Below are 20,062 nucleotides of genomic sequence, written 5' to 3' on the forward strand. Positions count from 1 at the left end.
AAATAAGCGTTCTCTTGGTTTGTCTTCCGTACCATCTTCTGGCCCCAGATCTCGAGACAGCAATACCAAAATGCCTTGATGGCATCCCGGATGGACAAAACTCCTCAGTCTTCAGACAGTGAAAACACTAAAATTGAATTGACTCTTACGGAGCTGCACGACGGGTTGCCAGACGAGACCGCCAACCTGCTCAACGAACAGAACTGTGTGACACACAACAAAGCCAACCACAGCCTGCACAGCGAAGGGGCCATCTAGGGCGCCCCCCGCCGCCCCTCACGCCCACTCCCCAGGCCCCAGGCCAGCTGACCGTGAATCCCATTAGTGTGTGAGCTTGTGTGCCATGCTGCCTCCCGCAACATCCTGAGACCAAAGACTTTGTCCCCTTCCCGGAAGCAGCGGCGGAGGATGGCGAGGGCAGGAGCGGAAACGAGAAGTGTGACATCAACGGCTCGGGCGTGGCATTCGAGATTTTTGGAGATGAACTTCTTCCACCCAAATAGAATCATGTTTATTTTTTCAGTTGTACCTTTTATCTTTATTCACTCTCCTCCTTCCTCAGTTTGCATGAAGTTGGAAATTGTGGCGGTTTATTAATTTTTTCCCCAAGAGATCATGTTTTCAAACAGTGTCTTTTGCAGAGTTTTACGTTGTTCTGTCTGAACTCTGCCCTGACTCCGTGATGGGACCTGAAGGGACTCACTGCGCCGCCGGCGGCCTTGCCCGCCCTCCTCGGGAGGGGCACGCCTGCTCCGTGCCCAGTGGGTGTCGCTGTGGAACTTGAAGGATGAATGAAGAAAACTGTGGCTGTGGACCTGCCAAGTCTGTCCCACTGTGGGGCGGAGCCTGTGTGGGGCCGCGGTGGCCTCCGTGAGCTCAGTGTTGTTTTAAGTTAATGTCTAACCGTGTCCCTTTCCCTCAGAAAGGTTTAACATTGGCTTGGAATGTGATTTTTTTTTTTTGCTCCTACTCTAAGGAATTTTTATCACCAAAATGAATGTTAATGAATTTGAAACCCATGGTTTATCATTGGCAAGAGGCAAGGTGACTTCATCCCGCAATTCCTCCAGCCTGGATTCTCCGGCCCGGCCAGGCCGCCTCCCCAGCCCAGCGCCCCAGCCTCCAGAGCGCCGCCACCCACCTCCCCGTCCTTGCTCTTGTTGACCCAGGATGCTGCTACACAGATGCCAAATGGAAATCTTCCACAGGGCCTTTGAGTAACCTTGTGGTACGGAGTTTAAGCTCCTCCCTTTCCCACCGGGAAGTCTGTCATTGTCCGGAAAGGAGTTGGGCCCGGCCAGCTGCGCTCTGTGCTCTGAGCCCAGAAGGCATTTGCAGACCCAGGTGTTTAAAGGAGGGAACTTTGGGGACTGCCAGCCCCTGCCCCTCCTCCCAGGGAGCCCACTGTCCCTCTTCCCCTCTGTCCCTGGGCTCCTAGGGCCCAGCGGTGGCTGTGCTGTGTTCCTCGCCCGAGGACCTCTGTGCCTCCCACCTCAAATGCAGCCCACGCCGGAGAGGCTGCCTGTCCAGCCTCGGGTTGGTTTGGCCCCAAACAGGGATTCAGAAACCAAATGTGTGTTGTGGCCATTTCGTGTGTGTCTCCGCCTTATTTTCATACCAAATTCATCACGTGTAGTGAAATTAATGTCAGGAGGTACTTCTCGAGTGACCGAGTTCTTAACTCTCTTACCTGTTTTAAGCGTTAGCCCAAGGGATATGTGCGTTTTGTTGGCAGCGGTCATTGGTACACTGAATTCCTGAGCTGAGGTCGTACCGGCCGCCGTGCGTGGGTAGGAAGGCTGCTCCGTGCCGCCTCTAGTCACTGGCCGAGAAGATAGCATTTTCTCCACCGGGGCTCACTCATCGACGGGAAGCCCCGGGCCAAGCAGCAGTTTTCTTCTCCCTCCTCCAGGTAGGAATGTGTCCCGCAGGTTGGGCTCTGGGCGGACGGGAGCTGGGGTGGGGAGTCACCAACAACATGCTGGGCTTGGTGGCTCCTGTGTCACAGGCACGTTTACCACAGTATTTCCTCCAGGGTGTCCATCCTAGAGGATCTTCCTCATCAGGTGCCATGCCCCTTAGTGAGGGTCGCAGGGGCACCCCCTAAGGGTGTTGAGTGGCGAGCTGCTGGCCCCCACCTGCCGCGTGCGCTGGATGGAGACCCTGCTGTTCGGTGGCTTAATGTTAGTGAGACCCCACACGGCGAGCTCCCCCTTCTAGAAACAGATCCATCCAAGTTAAAAGGTCTCAGCTTCTAAGATGCATCTAGCTGAGCACAGCCCCCGTGCGGCGTGGGAACTGGGACTACCCCAGGGCGCACAGAAACGAGTGTTCCCACTAAGGAAGAGAACCCTGGGTCTCGCAAGGGGAGTGATCCCCAACAACCTCCTACTCCGGGCGCGGATGGCGCTGGCCTTCTGGTGGTTTGGTGGAGCCTGGCCTACCACACTGTGGTTCCTCTGACTTGCAGGATCTCTGCACTCCCCACCCCCAGCCTCTCCCCGCTGATCTGCTTTTCCATACATGGCCATCTCATGGTGCCTTGCTCCTGGAAGGAGCTCCTGGAATCAGAGTTAATGTGTTGGGTCTTTTACACCCCCTTTCCTTTGTGAATCCTAAAGCTCTGTGAGAGGCCGGGGATTCCAGCTGCTGGCTCCTTGACTTGAGCGCGAAGCCAAGAACTTGTCCCCATGCTCGTACCCACTCAGTGTTGCGGCTTTTTGAGACGTCTGCTGAGAAGTGCAGGCAGGGGACTCCTAAAGGACGAAATTTTAGCCTCCCAAGATGGTATTTATTTTCTCCACACCACTCTTTACCTTGAATTATTCATATTTTATAACAACAGGGAATTGAAAACAATTCCTGGCTATAATTCCATCCGCTTTGGGGGAAGCTCAAGACCCTTCAGATCATACTGACTGTCTTGAGTGAACAGATTCTTCTCCCAGGCCCTACTTTCCCTCTGGAAACTACCTTCAGGCTGTCGAAGGAGAAACGCTGGCTCGTGGCTTCACTGGGCAGCACGATGACTTTGGCTTAGAAGTTCTGTGCAGTCCTATGTCTATGAAGGGGGCAGGGTCTGGCAGAGAAAGACCATCACATATTGAGATCTCCAGGTGCAGTGACCAGTTCTTAGAATTGCACCATGACTCCATCATCCTGTCCTGGAGCTGCTGGCTCTGTAAGTGTGGAGGGGGCTGGGCTGTGGAGCAGAGGTGGATGCTGGGGTCTTGAATGCTGCTGGAGCCCCTCTTGTCACACCCAGCACCTGTCTGCAGTGGCTTCCGTGGCCCCTGCTTTGAGCCCTGGCTCTGTGGGACCAGACAGGGCCTCCTCCTGCTTCCGGCCACTGTAGCATCCCAAAGGTTCCACCAGAAACTGGATCCCTAGTATCCAGACGTTCCAAGGACAGTGGGCTTTGTCTTTATAAGTGAGGGGACTCCCTACAAGTTCTCTCTATTCCGTATTCATCAGGCAAATCGAAAATCATATATTTAAACCTTTAGGAAAACATTAAGATTTGTATGTACATGGATATTGGGGTGCTAGTCAACTAGTTTAAGTCTTGGTTCTTACGTGATCTGCATTTCAGAGGGCACACCACTTTACTCTGTTCTTCCCTCCCTCCCTCACCTCACCTAACAGACGAGAGCTTGGTGCCCCGTGCTGATGTGATTGGGTTCCCCATGGGGGAAGAAGTAGGGCACCATGCCATTTTCTAATGTGATTTTAAGGAACTTCTGTGCAAAGGCTAAATGCAGAACTCCACATGAATATGGAACATGAACTGTGAATAGACTTACCTGTGCTATCCCCAGTACCATGTGACTGAAGGACCAGCTTTTTCAAGTCTAGGAAGATACTGGTAGAAACAAGTAGAACTACATTTTCACTAGGAATGGAAGTAATAGGAATTGGGCTAAGCAGGGACCACAGACTTCTGCCCTCAAATCCTCTCAGGTTGAGGAGCAGACTGAAGAAGGCCCTGGCCGATGGAGCCTTTGTCCTAGCTGGTCAGAAATCAGAACAAATCCCAACGCCCGCACCTTCTGAAAACCAGTCAGCAGTCTGTGGCCCTCTTCACCTGTCCTGGGCCAAGCTCCCAAGATTCCTCCAGGGTTTGCCGGGGGTGAGCCCCAGCAAAAGACTTACCCGGGCTGGGGCAAGAAGGGGGCTTAACAAAGCAGCAGCTGCCAGGGTTGGCTGGCTTAGCACACACCACATGACCCAGGTTCTCTGATGGCAGGAGCAGCAGGAACAACTCCCCTGTCGGTTTTGACCCCAGAGACGGGTTTTTCTTGCAGGGGGTTGATGGAGCTGGCAAGTCAGGGTGCGGAGGCTTCTGGGGCACCGATGTGGTTTCTGAGTACACGGTTTCTGGGTTGGGTTTGGTTCCACTGTAGGCTCTGGGCTAGTGGTGCTTCTGCCCAGCGAGGGAGGACCTCGGTGTGAGTTGTAGATTAATCCAGAATTAGGAGGGATTTAGAGAATTAAGTATGAAAGTGGTTTGGGGTGAGTCAGAAACTTTCCAATGTAAATTTATCAATGAGCAACCTACTCAGTGGATTTTTATATCTCAGGGCCATTTACAGATGTTTATCTTTACGTATTTCTTTTGTATTCAAGTGAGCTGAAGAGAGAGATGAGTTCAGAGAACTCTAAGATGAGGTTCATTTGCCTCCATCTGAGGGTGAGTGGTATACCCTTGCCAAGTTTGCTGATGTCACTGTCCCTCAAGGCTTTTTCCTGCAGTGAATGCTTACTTGCTGGTTGTCCTTCTGCCCTGTCTGAAGGTTCCAGAGTCCTTGGTCAGCCCAAGGGACAGAAGGAGGTGATGGCAGTTCTTAGCAACTGCAGGGTTTGGAACAGCTTTCCTCCCGCCATCTTGGGGGGACTTTCTTGGCTTCTTAGACCTTTGCGGTTGGCTCAGCACAAGTAAGCTGTCTCTGTGTGCTAGAGCCACGACCTCCTTTCACTAGAATTGTTGTAAATATCTTTTGATGGGAAATACCAGAGTGTACTTGAAGCAACAGAGACACAAAGGTTCTAGTAGCAAGAGAGTAAAGTTCTAGGACTTTGTATACCAAGGTTTTTATGTACATAGCTCCAACACGTACTATAAGAAAGACTTGAGTTAGTACATGTCTTCGAGTTTGAATACCCACTTAGGTAGAGTTTAAACATGAACTGGAAGAACGGCTTGCCTTGCCTGGCAAGGGTATCTTCTGGCGTTTGCCCACATCTGACCAACACGGATTCCCTTGGGAAGTGATGCTTTTGGGACCAGATTCTTCTTCAGGGTCACCTTGGAGAGAATTCTTACATAGACCTAGTGGGGTTTGGGTGCCTTCCCTTTTTGTTGAAGGTCCAGGCCCCTTGGTATCCAGAGCTGGTCTCAGGCTCCCAGAGCAGAAGGGAGTGAGAAGGAATAAGGTCTCCGGACTCTCAGTCCCCCGAGAGTCCCAGCCTAGCTTCTGATTTGTTATTCTGCATGATGTCCATGTCTGAAGTCTACTGTGAAGGTGGAGTGTATCAGTCCATTGACTTCTCTTATTTCGGGAGTCTTTTAAATCTACAAATGTATATGCTTTATTTTATATTATTATTTATTATGTACATATGCCTCTACCATTAGTACATTGTGACGAAGGTATTTCCTAGAGCCCCTCATCCATGGAGCCTAGGGTTTTCTTGTCCCTTAAAGTGGGGGAGAAGGTAGTGGTTTTCTTTCTGTTTTTGTCATAAAGAGGTTGCTGCTCTTACGTCCATCCTAGCATCCCTGGCCCCTTTTTATTGGGCACGCCACTCTTCCCGACCGACTAGTGTTTGGGATGAGATTGGAGGCAGGTCTCCTACGTTATGGCAGGGCTCTCAAGTACCTCCGTGAAATACTTCAGAGGTTGCTTCCTGGTGACGGGGTCTATTCTCTGTAACGGTACGGAATGGCTGTGAGACCAGAACCTTCTTCCTCACTCCCAGCCTCCCAAGCCAGGTTGGCAAACTGGCCCCACAACAGTGATGGCCTCTAAATTCCCACCTTGGATTACAGAATCCATCTCTCGGGACCATGGAAGCTGCCTCCCCATCAGGGCTTCTACGAGGCCTTTTCATGGTTTTGAGGCCCAGTGCCAGCATTGCCTTGGCCCTCAAATAGGACCCCACTCTGTGTCTGATTTTCTTCCTCCTCGGCCTTTACTGTGTCATAGTGTACATTTCATGCTTTTCAGCAGTGAAGTTTTCTGAACACAGTATTCAGAGCTGTGTGCATAAACCTAAGGAAGCACAAATGACATGTATAGGTTTCATGAGCTGATTGTCATAATGAATGCGTTTTATAATTCAAATGATGTTGTAGATTTACAATCTCTCCTATTTATTTTGTACCAATTTATTTGTAAATTTTGTGATTGTTTTAAAAGGTTTTTTGTTCATTTCTACTATTCTATTTAGATAAAGGATAATTTTCTGTTCACCCTGCCAGCGGATGTGTGTTCCCTTCCCCCTTCCATCGATACACCACCCCATGGACCTCAGTTCCCCGCCCAATAGCATGGCTGTCCTGGTGAGAAGGCTGGGATTGATTGTCGGCATGGCAACACAGCAGGGTTTCTCTTCGGACACACACCAGAGTCTTCTGTTGCGAGAGAGGGAAGCTAGCACTGTGCCTCCACCTCTGCCTTGGAGTCTGGTACCACCAGTTCCCCGGGGGGTGTTCTCCTTTGCAAGGATGAGAGTCCTGCCAAAGCATTTGAGTGAAGGACCCTGAGGGCATCCCCTCAAATTGTCCCACATTTGCCGCTCAGTCACTAACAGCACACAGTTCAGCTGGGCAAATGGCCAAGCTGGTTTTTTCCTAGGCAAAACCAGAGGCCTCCTTCCAGCCTCTCCACTGGCTCCTGAAGAGGAGTTCGGCTCTGTAGGTCCCCTGCCCTGCGAAGCCTAGGAGATGGGTGTGGTAGCCGGCACAGCGGGTTCACTCTCAAGTTAAACACGGCGGCCTGAGTGTGGTGAGTCGTGTTGAGAGGCTCTTGAGGACGCAGTGGGCATCCACCTTCCCCGATGACCCAGTGTCGGAGTCCTCTTCCTCTTCCATCAGCGCTGCTTTTCAAGTCTTCTGGGTTCTTTCTCACCTGCACCGCTCAGGTGCTACCAGACCCTGCAATCTTCTGGTGTAGCTTCCCAGCCCCTTTGTGATGTAGCCCTAAATCATGTCTTCCAGGAATCCTTTTCCCCCTCCGCTCTTTGTCTCTATTTTACATTCTGCAGAGGATCCCGCTCTTGGTGACTGGTCCCTTATTTCCCCTGCTGTGTGGATTAACCACGATGTCTGCAGTCTGGTTGACTTACAATTGCCCTGTGGATGGAGTCAGTTCAGTGAAGAACTGCGGGCAAGACTGGCTTTGAGACATGTCTGACCTAATCACCATGCCCCCCTCTCCCATCATTACCCCCCATTTCTTGAAAGTAGAATGGGGTAGATCTGTATTCCAGTCCGGTGTTACCTTCTTAGGAGCCTGTTTGCTTTCCTCAGAAGCAGAGAAGAAAGCAGCAAGCAGGGTCAGGGAAGGAATTCTCTGTCCAACACATCAAGTCCTAGCTGTGCCTTTTTTTGTTGTTTTTCTTGCTTTATTTACTTTGTCCAGATGAGTCCTGAGTTCAAATCAGGAAATTCCCCAAGAAAAGTAGAGGCGATTTTTTCCTGCTGTTTAAGATGAGATTTTCCTAACCTTTCCCTCTGTATCATGGGGTGCCCATGTGTCTGTTCTTCACTAAGCTTTATCAGGAAGAAAGCTCTGGAGTTCCTATTTCATACAACCAGTTGTGTTCCCAGCACTTCTTGTCAACTCTGCACTTCTGAGGATGCAGAGCTTGACTGACCAGAGTCTTGTAGAAAAATGACTGGCACCTGGAGTTGAATTCTGAAAACTTTTTATATTTTTTGAAAGTAATGCAATTTGTTTAATAGGGACAATTCTTTAGTAGAACCAAAAAAATTGAATTAGATTAGATGGCTAATGAACTCATTTTGTTTTTGTTTTTTTTGGTAAGGCTGTTTCACCATTTTTCCCTTCAAGATCCTCACATCTGTGCTCCTATATCCCAAAACAGGAATGGTTTATGGGGCCCTTCCTCTGACATTCTGATGGCATGCTGCCCCCCGGTGGATGACTCTAAGGCCTCAGGATACAAGGGGGACGTCGCAGGACTTGTCTGTCAAAGTGCTTTTCCTGTGAGATTTGGGATCATGAAGTGCTCAAACAGTAGGCCAACACAGGAAGGGAATGTTAAGACTGAGTGAGCTTCCTTACTACAATTCTGCTGCATCATGGTCTTGAGGGCAGTGAGTCCAAAAATGAAGTCACTTGCTTCAAAATACCATACCCACAAGTCCGATTATCTCTGGTGAGAATCCTCCCTCAAAGAAAGACTAGATATTTGATATTTTTTTTTCTTTTTTCTTTTTTTTTCCTTTGGTGTTGGAAAGGTTTGCTGGGCAAATACTTCCAAGTATCTCAGGAACTTGAGAGACTCAGAAGGATTATTGCTGTTTTTCCCGGGAAGAACGTGCACTCAGCCACTTGGGCTCCAGTGCCCGTGGTGAAGTTTACCTTGGCCCAGACTCTTCAGGCCTGTTTACAGCCCCTGCCAGGCATGGCTTTGGGAAGAGCTTAATGGGAGAGCAGACCATTTCGGGACCTATTTGTGCTAATGTGATTCATGAAACAATGTCTAATCTTTTTTTTTTCTTTTTCCTAGTAACAAAATGAGGCAAAGGGATCTTTGTAAGAAGAAACATAGACCAGACCAAAAACTGGTGTAAATTAGAAAATATAAGTTTTTTAGACTTAGAGTAACAGAGTCAGCAAGCTTGAGATAAAATGTTGTGTTCCATTGGAAGGACTTTTTTTGTGCAAGAGGTCTTCAGAAGAACTTTAAAAGACTACATATATTTTATTTTTGAAATGGCATATCTTTGTTGGAACAAGTCAGACTGCTGTGGCTTTGGAATGAAGCTACTGTGTCTGATGATGGGAAAAAATGGGTGAGATTGCCAGGTTACAGAAAAAAGATGCCTTGTTCACTCTGTAAACGAATGCTTTCTTTTTTTTTTAAGAGTACTTGCTCTGTTCCTACATACTCAGCAGTGAGAGGACAGCGTGAAATGCTGGGTGACGTTAGTGGAGGTGGAGGATGGGATGCTGTGGGTTTTACTGGAAGTCACCTGGTTCTGCTTCCTGGCTGCTGTGTGTGTCCCCCCTGCTGTTTGGTGGTAGTGTTGTCATTTTTCTTCTGTTTTTAAGGCTGCTTGGTAGCTCCATGGTAGAGATTTCATTCTAAGGGCCTCCCAAAGTTGTGTATCATTCGAAGTTGTTCCATTTGAGAAAAAAACGCTGAGAAGTTGCACTCATCTCCAGTCACCAAGATAAAAACGTCATGAGAAACCTAAGTTTTGAGACAGAAACTTCTAAACCAAGTGAGGAATTGGGCCATTGATGGTAAGGCAATAGCTGGACCATAGTTAACATTTTTCCCACCATCAAAGAAAGGTTAAATATTTTCCATAACACGGAATGTGTACAAGGCTCCCACCCTTTGTGCAGACTTAGATATGCACTTACTTGTCTCAGGCTATTTGTGGTGAATAAGAGTATTTTTAAATGCTGTGGCAGCCTTGGAAAAACTTCAGGGCTTTAAAGTTGTTGACAAAATATTTCTTGAATAAATAAATCTGATTTAGAAATATCTAAACATCAACAAAGTACTTTTAAGTCTGACATGTCACTGCAAGTGGCTTTTTAAAGTAACTGCTTGGAACCAGTAACAGGACTAAGGGATTTGTAGCTCTAAGTTATTCTAGTTCTATTAAGAAGCACTTCTAAAAACACCTTGGAAAGGGTAGCTCAAAGGGCTTGCTTTCTTATTTTAGGTCTCAGCAGAGCTATGCTTATAGTTGGTGAAAATTTAAGGTCTAACAGAATACTAAACTTTCTTGGCTTTAATTTTTCTAAATATACTGACCATCTTTGTAGAGATAACTGGCGTTAAGTCCTCTCAAAAGGGGAACCCACCAGGGCTGTGGCCACCTGCTGGGTATGGCAGGGTCCCTATCAACCCTGTACCTGCCTAAGATTGAGAGTTGAGTCTAGCACCCCAGAAGGGGTGTCTGGTGCTTTTCAAATGCCCAGGGAAGAGATTTTGAAGAGTTGGGAAATCCATGTTCTCATGGTCCTACATGGCTCAGTTTGAAACATTTAGTTCAGCTTCCATAACCGTTGGCAACAGAGAAACTCCCTTTCATATTTTAGCAAACCCGACTACCACTGCCCTGAGTGCCTGCCCCTGGACGACCTAATTCTCTAGCATGCTCTTCTAACAGGAATAATATGCAGAGAAGCAACACCCTGCTCTGATTCTTAGATGCTTATGGAATCCTATGGATTCCATAATGGAATTCTTGAATCTTGAACATAGATTTAGGTGGTCCTGAAGAAAGCTCTGACCAGCAGTAGAATTCTTCTTCCAATTTTGTGCTTTTTACTCCTCGATCTTTGGATCCACTATCAGACATGTGGCTAAAAAGAAACTCTTAAAAGATAAGATCTTATGTGGATAACACAATACGAAAAATGTGGTAAATTAAAAGCGAAGTGCTCATGATAGTCCTTGCTCTAAAGGGGAAAATATGTAAATGTACTATGAGAAGTTGGGCCCTGAGCAACATCTCCAGCTTGAATAATAGCTGGGGCAGCCACAAACATAGTCTCTAAAATGGGGACAGTATTCAAGTGCTAGTTGTAATAGCATCTGTAACCTGATTATTTTTATTTTTAGGATTTGAGGGCATACAATGCAAGGGGAGGGGAGGGCAGAAGGAGAGAATCTCAAGTGGACTCCCCACTGAACGTGCAGCCCGGTATCAGGATCTGATCTGAAATGAAGAGGCAACCACTCAACTGAGCCGCCCAGGTGCCCCAGTAACCGAATTTACTTTTAAAGTAGTATATATTCCTAACGGCTACTAGTTAGAATGTTTCTGGACGTAACTTAATGTAAAGCCCATATACTGAAAGTGATAAGGTAATACGGCTATGTTACTGAACTGTGTTCCCTTCCTATAAAATCATTTTTAAAAAGCCTTACCTCACAGTCCTATACCAAAAAACTTCCCACGGAAAAGCTGAGACCTCTTTAGGTACTGTAACCTTTATGAGGCATGCCAGACTATTTCATTTACGAGAATGTCAAACCTGATGTCACTAGCCAAACCTAAACCCATCTGAAGACCAACAGTTACTACAGTTCTGCTACAGGAAGGGGTCAAAGTCAGTATTAGAAATATCATACTTTATTGAATTCTAGAGCAGCTATTCTACCCTCTGTGTTCACCAGTAAGAACGGAAGGAAGATCTGAAGGGTCAAGGACAAGTCTATACTACTGCTGGAAGGGCCGTAGGCCACTCTGCGCCTGTGGGGCTAATACCCTAGTACACAGTAATGATCCATTCTGGTTCAAAACAAGAAGTGATTTCTCCTGGGATTCGGAATTGACTCACACTGATTGTGCCCTGTGTTCTAGTAAGGTTCTGACCTTACAGAGCCCTCTTCCATCCTCTCAAGCTAGACTTTGAGCTCAGCGTCCACCCTCGAGGATAGAGAAGGCTGGAGCTCTGGGTAGCAGGAGCCACCCTGGCCCAAACTAAGGAATTCACTCATAATGGAAGGAGGTGCCTCCTTTTCACAGGGCTTGCTCCTTTGCCCTCTTGCAGCTAAATTCTTTCTATAGATTGATCCCAGATGAGAAAAAGACGGTTTCTGATAATAAGCATTTCTGCTATCAAGAAAAGTCTAAGAGATGAAGACTTGTACCTCAAAACAGAATCACTCGCTGCAGTGCCTTCCAGACCAGCCCTACAGCAAACCAAATACGTACACAAGGCCGCTAAAGCCTCCAGTCTGCCCAGAGGCACAGGGGACGCTTCAAAGCTTATAAAAGGAAACTTGGCCTTAACAGAAGACTACATTTGATAATGGAAACAATATATTTCTCCACTGATATACAATACTATGTGATGCACTGAAAATTTCAGGATGGATTTTGGAGTAAGAACACAATTTGTAACACAACATCATTTTGGATCACCTCTTCCCATCACCCTTGCTCCACTCTGAGACTCTCCCAGGTGTATCCAACGCACACTGAGGAAACAAGACAAGGAAATGGTGTCACAAGCCACGATGGAGCCATCCGCATGCAGTTCTGCCCGGCTTTACCCTCGCTTTCTTTCAATACAGACTCCATTACAATTTGAACTATCTGCAAAGAGTGCAAACAAAACAAAAAAGTACCTCTCTATGATTAGAATATTTTAAAGTCTTCAGAAACTTTCCAGATGTACCTTTGACAGAGCTCCACCCACCCACCACTAGAACCCATCCTTTGCTCCTGTGAGTCCTGCCAGGCTTGTTTAATGGGTGCTCAGTTTTGGTTCTTAGTCCTCCTTATTCTTCTTCCTCTTCCTCCTCCTCATCATCATCTTCATCATGGCAGTGTGTAATTTCCTGGGGGGCCAGTGGGAAGAGGTTGGGGGGTTTAATCTCACTAATCGACCGCGTCAACTGGTGCCGCTTGTAGTCGGTATCTTTGAAATCAACCGATGTGCGGTTCCGAGTGGCAAGAGGGGACTCCATCTCATTGATGTCTACATGTGTGTGTTCCACCGTTGACTCATGAGGCATCTAGAACAAAGTCAGAGGTTCAGAACGCCGGCGGAGTAAAAGTTGCCTAAATCCTCACCCCCCCTCTCCTGTGCATTAGGTGGCTGTGCAGAGGCATGTCTGCTGCTCAGAGGCCCAGCCCATTCAGATACTGAAGTGTCTTCCTAGAACTACCTCAAGCTGCCTTTTTCTTCTCCTTCCACCCCTAAAACTGTCCAGATCATTACAGCCAGAAACAAGAAAAGATGGGGTAGAAGATTCATAATTCACAGCAAACAAAAGTCCTAAACTATAGATCAGTATATATATATGTGTGTGTGTATATATATATATAAAATCAGCACTAATAAGAGAAACACGGTTTTTATATAAGTGCTAACAAAAGAGGAACATCTTCACTACTCAAACTTTTAATGCAGTACGTTGCAGAGTTAAGTTATATCCTGTAACATTCGATCTTGATCCTACTTTCTCAGAGATGCCTTTTGTGCAACCATGTAACCTATTCATGGGCTTTTGTGCAGTAGAAAGGACAGACCCAGGAACACCTGGGTGGCTCAATCTGTTAAGCATCCCTTCGGCTCAGGTCATAATCTCAAGGTCCTGTTTCTCCCTCTGTCTGCCGCTCCCCCTGCTTGTGCTCTGACAAATAAAACCTGAAGACATTTAAAAAAAAAAAAAAGACCCAAACTCTCCTGTGCCACCCCACAAACCTGGTTGCAGATCTCAGTCTTAAGAGTGTATCTTAATTATAACTGGTCCAAGCTTGTATTAACTCACCAAGACGTGGGCGGCTCTGAAGAGGTAGCTGAATGGATAATACAGCAGGTTGATGAAAGATGCTGCATAGAGATCAGCATATCGCATCACCTGACTGGCAAAGAGGGTCTGCCGGGAGCCACTGCGAAACAGGCTTCCCATCATCCCATAGCACATGTCCATGTCATGAGTTACTTTCTAAAACAGAAAGGATTGAATTCAAATATTTACTGAGTGCCAGCTATGTGCCAACCCCTATATAAGAGAAGAACTATAAAAAGAAAAACTTGATCTTCCAAGTTTTCTCCCAAATCCCATTTGGATACCTTAATACGTCTCTGGATGGAACTAATGTCTGGGCGCTCGTTGCTGCTGCTGTCAAGATGCCTGGAGATGAAAAGAAAACTCCACTAAAAATCTCTAGAAGAGATGTCTCTTACACCTAGGTAACTCCCAAAGAGGTAGAGGGGTCTTAGGGAAGAAATTTTTGTTTTGAAAATGCAGAACTTACTTGTAGAGTTCAGCCAAGAAAATATCCAAGCTCTGAAGCTCTTCAAAAAGTGCTAAAGTTTGGAAGGAAAAGAAAAATGTTTTAAGTAAAAAAGGATTCAGTTTATAACTGCTGCTAGAACTAAATTAAAAGGCTGCAGATAGGGTGGAAAAGTAAAGGTACAGGTGAGTGTACAAAATGACTTCCTTCTCCTGCTTTAGGAAAATCCACTCCTGCCCTGTACGGGATCTGGCAGCAGATGCAAGCCATGATTGCTTCTTTAACTGCCTTTCCTCCTATTTCAACACTGCTGGCTACAACTCTCCAAGTGAACGCAGACTCTGAGCTTACAAAGTGCTAATTCACATGCTATCTCTGGTGTGTAACAAACATCTGTTAGCCGTTCCATTTTCAGATCAAGGAATGAGGAGTAAATGAAGTGTCCGGAGTCACAAGTCTAGGAAATAGAACCAAATCAACTAGATCTACACAATCGCCTAGGTGGAAAGTTGAAAATAGGGATGAAAAGCTAGCCAGAGAATGCCACTAAGGACAAACAACAGCCAGTATCTGTTGCATGCTTTCGAGGTGTTCCAGTCATTCTCAACCTGGCTTCTCCAAAGAGAATTTAAGCCCTAATGGATTTACTGTATATAACAAATTTTAATCATTTTTGGGAGAAATGAAAATCATGCAAATCAATTTCTCGGTTCTGTGGCTCAGATGAGGAACCATGGCTGTTACTTGTATCTTCTTTATACACACATTATACCCCAGTTAAGTCTCAATGAAGTAGGTATTATCCTCATTTTCACATCTGAGGAAACTAAAACAGAGGGTGTTCCAAAAGCTTCTAAGGGCGTGAAGATATTAAGTAGTAAATCTGGGGTCAGTACCTGAGGCAGTACCTTTCCGCATGCTGTGGGTGATGCTAGCAAGGACTAGCTGGAGAGCTTACATGTCAAACATAACTAGACCTACACCTCAATTCAGCATACAGTTCAGAGAATACAATTTGGCCTCATTCTCAGAAGAACAGGAAAAAAAAAAAAGACATTTTATCACTCAGCGCCATCAATGCCCCCAAATCACTGATACAGGCTCGTGACAGAGACTAGAACTAGAAGGTGTGATTGGAAAATATGGGACCACAGAGGAAAAGTGGAATTCACAGTTTAGTTGCTACAGTAATTTAACTCAGGATAGCAACATTCTGTGCTTAACTAGGAAGGAATTCAAGAAGGCAGAACAATATAATCTCCCCTATTTCCTCAAATTCTGGAGTTCTATACCACACCTCGCTAGAGGGAAGTATTCAAATATCTTGGGACTACCTCTGCCCCTTTCTCCCCACATACAAAGTAATGAGTTCATTAAAGAGGCCTGATACACAGCTGGTCCTTAGGATATAAAAGTAAGAGTAACAGCTCCTTACCACTCTTATCAGTCCAGACATGGAGCTCCTGTGCAAGTTCAGGAATCACCAAGAAAGTTCGCCATCCTTGCCGTTTCTTTGATTTTAAAATGTCTCCAAAAATGTGATCTCCAATATATAAAATGTCTTTGCCCTTGGCTCCCAACAGATCGCAGACTGTATCTGATGAACCTGAAATGATGGAACGAACAATGGGAAAACAAAAATGTCTCCACATTAAAAACCAGCATTTTAGGTACCATAACCATTAAATACTGTACAAATTTTATTCTTATGCAAGGAACAGACCCATCACTATTTTTCTTTCATTGTTCCTTTTATTGCCTCTAAGGCAAGGCCTTCAGTTCCACTATGTGAACCAGGCCTCTCAGTTACCAAATCCAAGAGCAACAAAACTACGTCTCAGTTTTAGTGACTATAACCCTCCAAAAGTACCACCACCATTTTCTCATCACAGATCTGACAACATGGCTTTGTTCAACTTTTCTCACTGCAACAAAATCTGCTATCTGTGTCCATAAGGGCTCCCTGAGGATCCCTTTGAGAACTGCCTCAAATAGGGAAAAGGACGAAGAAAAATTGATCTTTTTAGGAAAATCAAAGACTCATTAAGTTGGGGCGCCTGGGTGGCTCAGTTGGTTAAGTGTCTGCCTTTGGCTCAGGTCATGATCTCAGGGCTCTGGGATCAAGCCCTGCATCAGGCTCCCTGGTCAGTTGGGAGTCTGCTGCTCCCTCTGCCCCTGCTCATGCACGCACACGCTCTTCTTTCTCAAATAAATCTTAAAACCAAACAAAAACCCCCACAAAACTCATTAGGTCATACTAACAGCTTCTCAAACCCATTCTCCCTGACTTCTTTTGCGTGAGTAGGTGACGGAAGCATTTACCTCCAGCAGACAATATCTTAAGGATGCTAAAGAGTATGGGTGGCACTATGCCAGGAGGACACCAAAGCTTCCACAAAGGAGTCTGAACAAAGACTTAAACTAATAAAGGGAAATCTGTGACTCACCTCCTGAGTAGACGATGCCATGCTGTAAGGGGCCTGTATAGGTACCAATTTTCAGCTTGCCAGTCTTCTGTGAGCAGAGAAGATGCGACTTTGTAATAATTTATTGTTCAGTCACAATTGCCACCCAAAATGTGATTTGGATAGGCAGCTAAATGGATAGCACATTTGAATTATATTCTTTGGGGTTTATTTGGCTCTCTCAATTAAGATGTTTAAAACTTAGATTAAATTAGAAATAAAGATATGGCTAATCAGTTAAACATACCTGTTTCCTTAGGAAGAGTAAGAGTAGGGAAAGGAGAAATACAAAGGACAGGGGCTAGCAGACAGATCACCCTCTCGACTTACAGTATCCACCTGGCGTAGTACTGTGCCTTCTCCAAAAAAGAGTGGCTTCCGTGCATCTACCAAGATCAGGTCAAAGTAGGACTGCCATGGTCGATGGGAACTCCCAGGCTGATGAAGATGAGAAAGAGCAGAAGCCAAAACATCACTCCTAACCTTGAAGCACTAGTATTTAATCTCACTCAGATGTAAGGAATGTAGACATATTAAGTATACCCAGAAAATCCCACTCTTCTGTTAAAAACATTGTGTTCTATTATAAGCCACATTCTTTTGGAAGCAAGCAAGGTAAAAACATAAATTAACACATTTTAAATCATTTTATCTACTAATTTTTTCACAGCAACTTAACATACGAAGGAAAGTGCTCACACTCTGAAATGGGCTAACAGAGGCACAAAGGGGACAAGGACAGATGCAAATTAATACTCAAGAGAGATTAAGAAAGAGGCAGATCAGCATTAGAACTGAAGTATACAAACTAACATGGAACTACTACTAGCAAACTTTACTGGTTATGTTCTCAGAATAATGGCTCATATTGCAGGCTTATCACAGCACTAACCTAGAAGTTATGCCCATTAATATTATTTCCATCCTGAAACAGAACCATGCTATTAAACTTTTACGGTCAAACTGAAGAGCAATGCATACTGTGCTTTTGGGCGATCTCAAAACAGATTTACTGATATTTACTCAGGCCTAGCAGTAAAATCCCTCAAGTATGTGACTAAGTTGCAATGAGTTTTCCTTAAATCTAAGTGTAGTCCTACTGCAGGAATAAAGACTTCTCTGCTAAATATCAAAGCTAACTGTTCTCTTGGCACAGAACTCAGCAATAACTAAGACCAGTATCCGGAAGCTGTCAAGAATATATATATTTTCTGTTTCTTTTAATCAGATATCTTCCTCAACCTGAAAATTCCTATCTTTGCCACACAAACTCAACAATGCTACATGTTATTCTGATCCCATCCCACTAAATAACACAAATATCTCTCCCTTTTATTTCTGTCTACCTGGTTTTCAAAACTCTAGCCATGTTATACTATACTAGCTCCTGCATTATTTCTAACATTAATCAAGATTTCTAGATGAGTTCTGACAACTCCCTTACTCTCAATATTCCAAGATGACTAAATGTATTATTACTATAAACAATGGTCTATTAAGTTATATATAGTACCTTGGGGCCATGTGGGAAATCAAACAGGTAAGTCATAATTTTCTGGAAAAAAGAAATCCAACATAAGGTCCATATACTACTTTTACAAAAGATAAAAAGCACCTTAAAAAAAACAAACAAACCCAATTTTTCATGAGACATGTCTTTTTCAATAAAGGACTCATCACATTCTTGTTTCCTCTAAGTTTATGAAACCGTAACAGCTGAAGCCAGAAATTAATGCTTCGTCAAACAAAAACGGACATTGTTGGTAAGACGTAGGCTTCTTCTGGGATGTATTTTTGTATACTTCGTCCACACACCCTTACCCAATTCTCCTGGAGGGCTGGCACATACGTTTGGAATAGTATCTGAGGTAAGGGCACTGAGAAAACTACTGACTCATATTGGGAATAATATACCTTGGCCTCCTAACTATTGTTCCTAGATTAACCAAGCCAATGAGCCATTGGATTTGTTGGCTTTGTAAGACTGCTTACTCCAGCTCACATTTCTAAATCAAGATTTTATATAAAGTGAATCGGGCAGCATGGAGCTGTCTGCTAGTACTATAAACTTGTAACTGTCTTAGCAAAAATAAGATGACGGCAAGGAGTTAAAGCAGCTTTTCTACATGCTTTAATCACAGTAAAAAAAAAAAAAAAAAGTTACATGGTAGTAAATTTTGATGGCTAAGAGTCAAAACATCTTTGCACTATCTATTGCTGTCTGGCTCCCAACAGCAAGGAGGGCATTTACACATGTACACTAAATAAATGTGTGACTTCTCAAATTTATTTAAATGCTGCACCACAGAGATACAGAAGCCATTTTAATCGGCACAAATGTTTTAAATAACCTCCAAATTAAAACCTTTAAGTTAGCCAACTGTAATCAGGGAAAATAGTCAAATGAAACATTGAGAAAAATCTGAGAACCACTCTGATATAGCCCTTATACTGTAGAAATTTTTTCACTCTGCTCTCAAAATGAAATGGCAAAAAAACTACCCTCACTTAACAAACTACTGTCCTCAGTATCTTCACAGTTCTTTAGGCCAAAATAATTCTTCTGTAAAGGCAAAAAGGAATATTAAGCACTTACATCTGTATACTTATAGTCACTGTTGGTGGCAAGAAACACTTTCCCTACTTCCTTCATTCGGCTCAGAAGCAAAGGCAGTTTTCCCTGCAAGGTAATATGATTATGAGCGAAACACTAAAACACAAATACATACTCATTTACACTTGGACTTTTGTCCACTGGAATAAGAACAGAGGATGCCCTTCAAGGGCTGGTTGGTTTCAGAATTTTATATTTAAAAGACCACATTAAGGGCACCTGGGTCGCTCACTGGGTTAAGCCTCTGCCTTCGGCTCAGGTCACTATCTCAGGGTCCTGGGATCGAGTCCTGAATCGGGCTCTCTGCTCAGCAGGGAGCCTGCTTCCCCCTCTCTCTCTGCCTGCCTCTCTGCCTACTTGTGATCTCTCTCTCTCTGCCTGCCTCTCTGCCTACTTGTGATCTCTCTCTCTGTCAAATAAATAAAATCTTAAAAGACCACATTATCACTATGCATGAATTAAGTATTAATATATATAGTATACAAGGTATATATAACGTGTAGGTTTATTTATAAAGTTATACAGATGATATGCTTATTAAAAACACCTTGGGGCACCTGGCTGGCTCAGTCAGTGGAGCACACAATTCTTGAGCTCAGTGAGTCTGAGCTCCCCACTGGGTGTAGAGATTACCAAAAAAACAAAACAAAAAAAATTTTAATTTCTTTAAAAATAACAAAAACATCTCGACCTTCCTCGTGTCTGCCTCAGGAAAGAGTTTAAATTACCTTGTAATCTCAAAGTACATGAATGAAGTATGTAAAGGGTCAGGAAAAGATGATTTTAAATATTCATGTTAGAGAATGCATGCACAATCGCATGTACGAGCAGCAGAGGAAGAGGGACAAGCAGACTCCTCCAAGCTCCATCCCACGACCCTGAGATCATGACCTAAGCCAAAATCAAGAGTAAGCTGCTTAACCAACTGAGCCACCCAGGTGTCCCAGGAGGAGCTGATTTTAAACATCACCAGCAAAATATATGGAGAGTCTAAGATATAGCTTCACCAAGTATACT

General features: G+C 44.8%; 2 protein-coding genes across 6 annotated transcripts in view; one reads left to right on the top strand and one right to left on the bottom strand.

Moving 5' to 3' along the window:
* Positions 1-11,180, top strand: part of CNNM2 (cyclin and CBS domain divalent metal cation transport mediator 2) — a 152,557-nt gene extending 141,377 nt beyond the window's left edge. The window contains exon 8 of the mRNA XM_046026951.1: positions 49-11,180. Within this exon, the coding sequence (XP_045882907.1) occupies positions 49-258 (210 nt within the window). The 3' untranslated portion in view covers positions 259-11,180. The remainder of the gene's footprint in view (positions 1-48) is intronic.
* Positions 11,181-12,353: 1,173 nt separating this feature from the next.
* Positions 12,354-20,062, bottom strand: part of NT5C2 (5'-nucleotidase, cytosolic II) — a 137,248-nt gene continuing 129,539 nt past the window's right edge. For all 5 annotated transcript variants that reach the window (XM_046026954.1, XM_046026955.1, XM_046026952.1 and 2 more), the window contains 9 exons: positions 19,028-19,111; positions 17,945-17,986; positions 16,762-16,869; positions 16,414-16,480; positions 15,402-15,572; positions 13,988-14,039; positions 13,803-13,863; positions 13,498-13,674; positions 12,354-12,738 (listed from right to left, as the gene is read on the bottom strand). In XM_046026954.1, coding sequence (XP_045882910.1) covers positions 12,502-12,738; positions 13,498-13,674; positions 13,803-13,863; positions 13,988-14,039; positions 15,402-15,572; positions 16,414-16,480; positions 16,762-16,869; positions 17,945-17,986; positions 19,028-19,111 — 999 coding nt within the window. In that variant the 3' untranslated portion in view covers positions 12,354-12,501. The remainder of the gene's footprint in view (positions 12,739-13,497; positions 13,675-13,802; positions 13,864-13,987; positions 14,040-15,401; positions 15,573-16,413; positions 16,481-16,761; positions 16,870-17,944; positions 17,987-19,027; positions 19,112-20,062) is intronic.

Source organism: Meles meles, chromosome 13 (genome assembly GCF_922984935.1).
Source record: "Meles meles chromosome 13, mMelMel3.1 paternal haplotype, whole genome shotgun sequence".
NCBI classification, from domain to species: Eukaryota; Metazoa; Chordata; class Mammalia; order Carnivora; family Mustelidae; genus Meles; species Meles meles.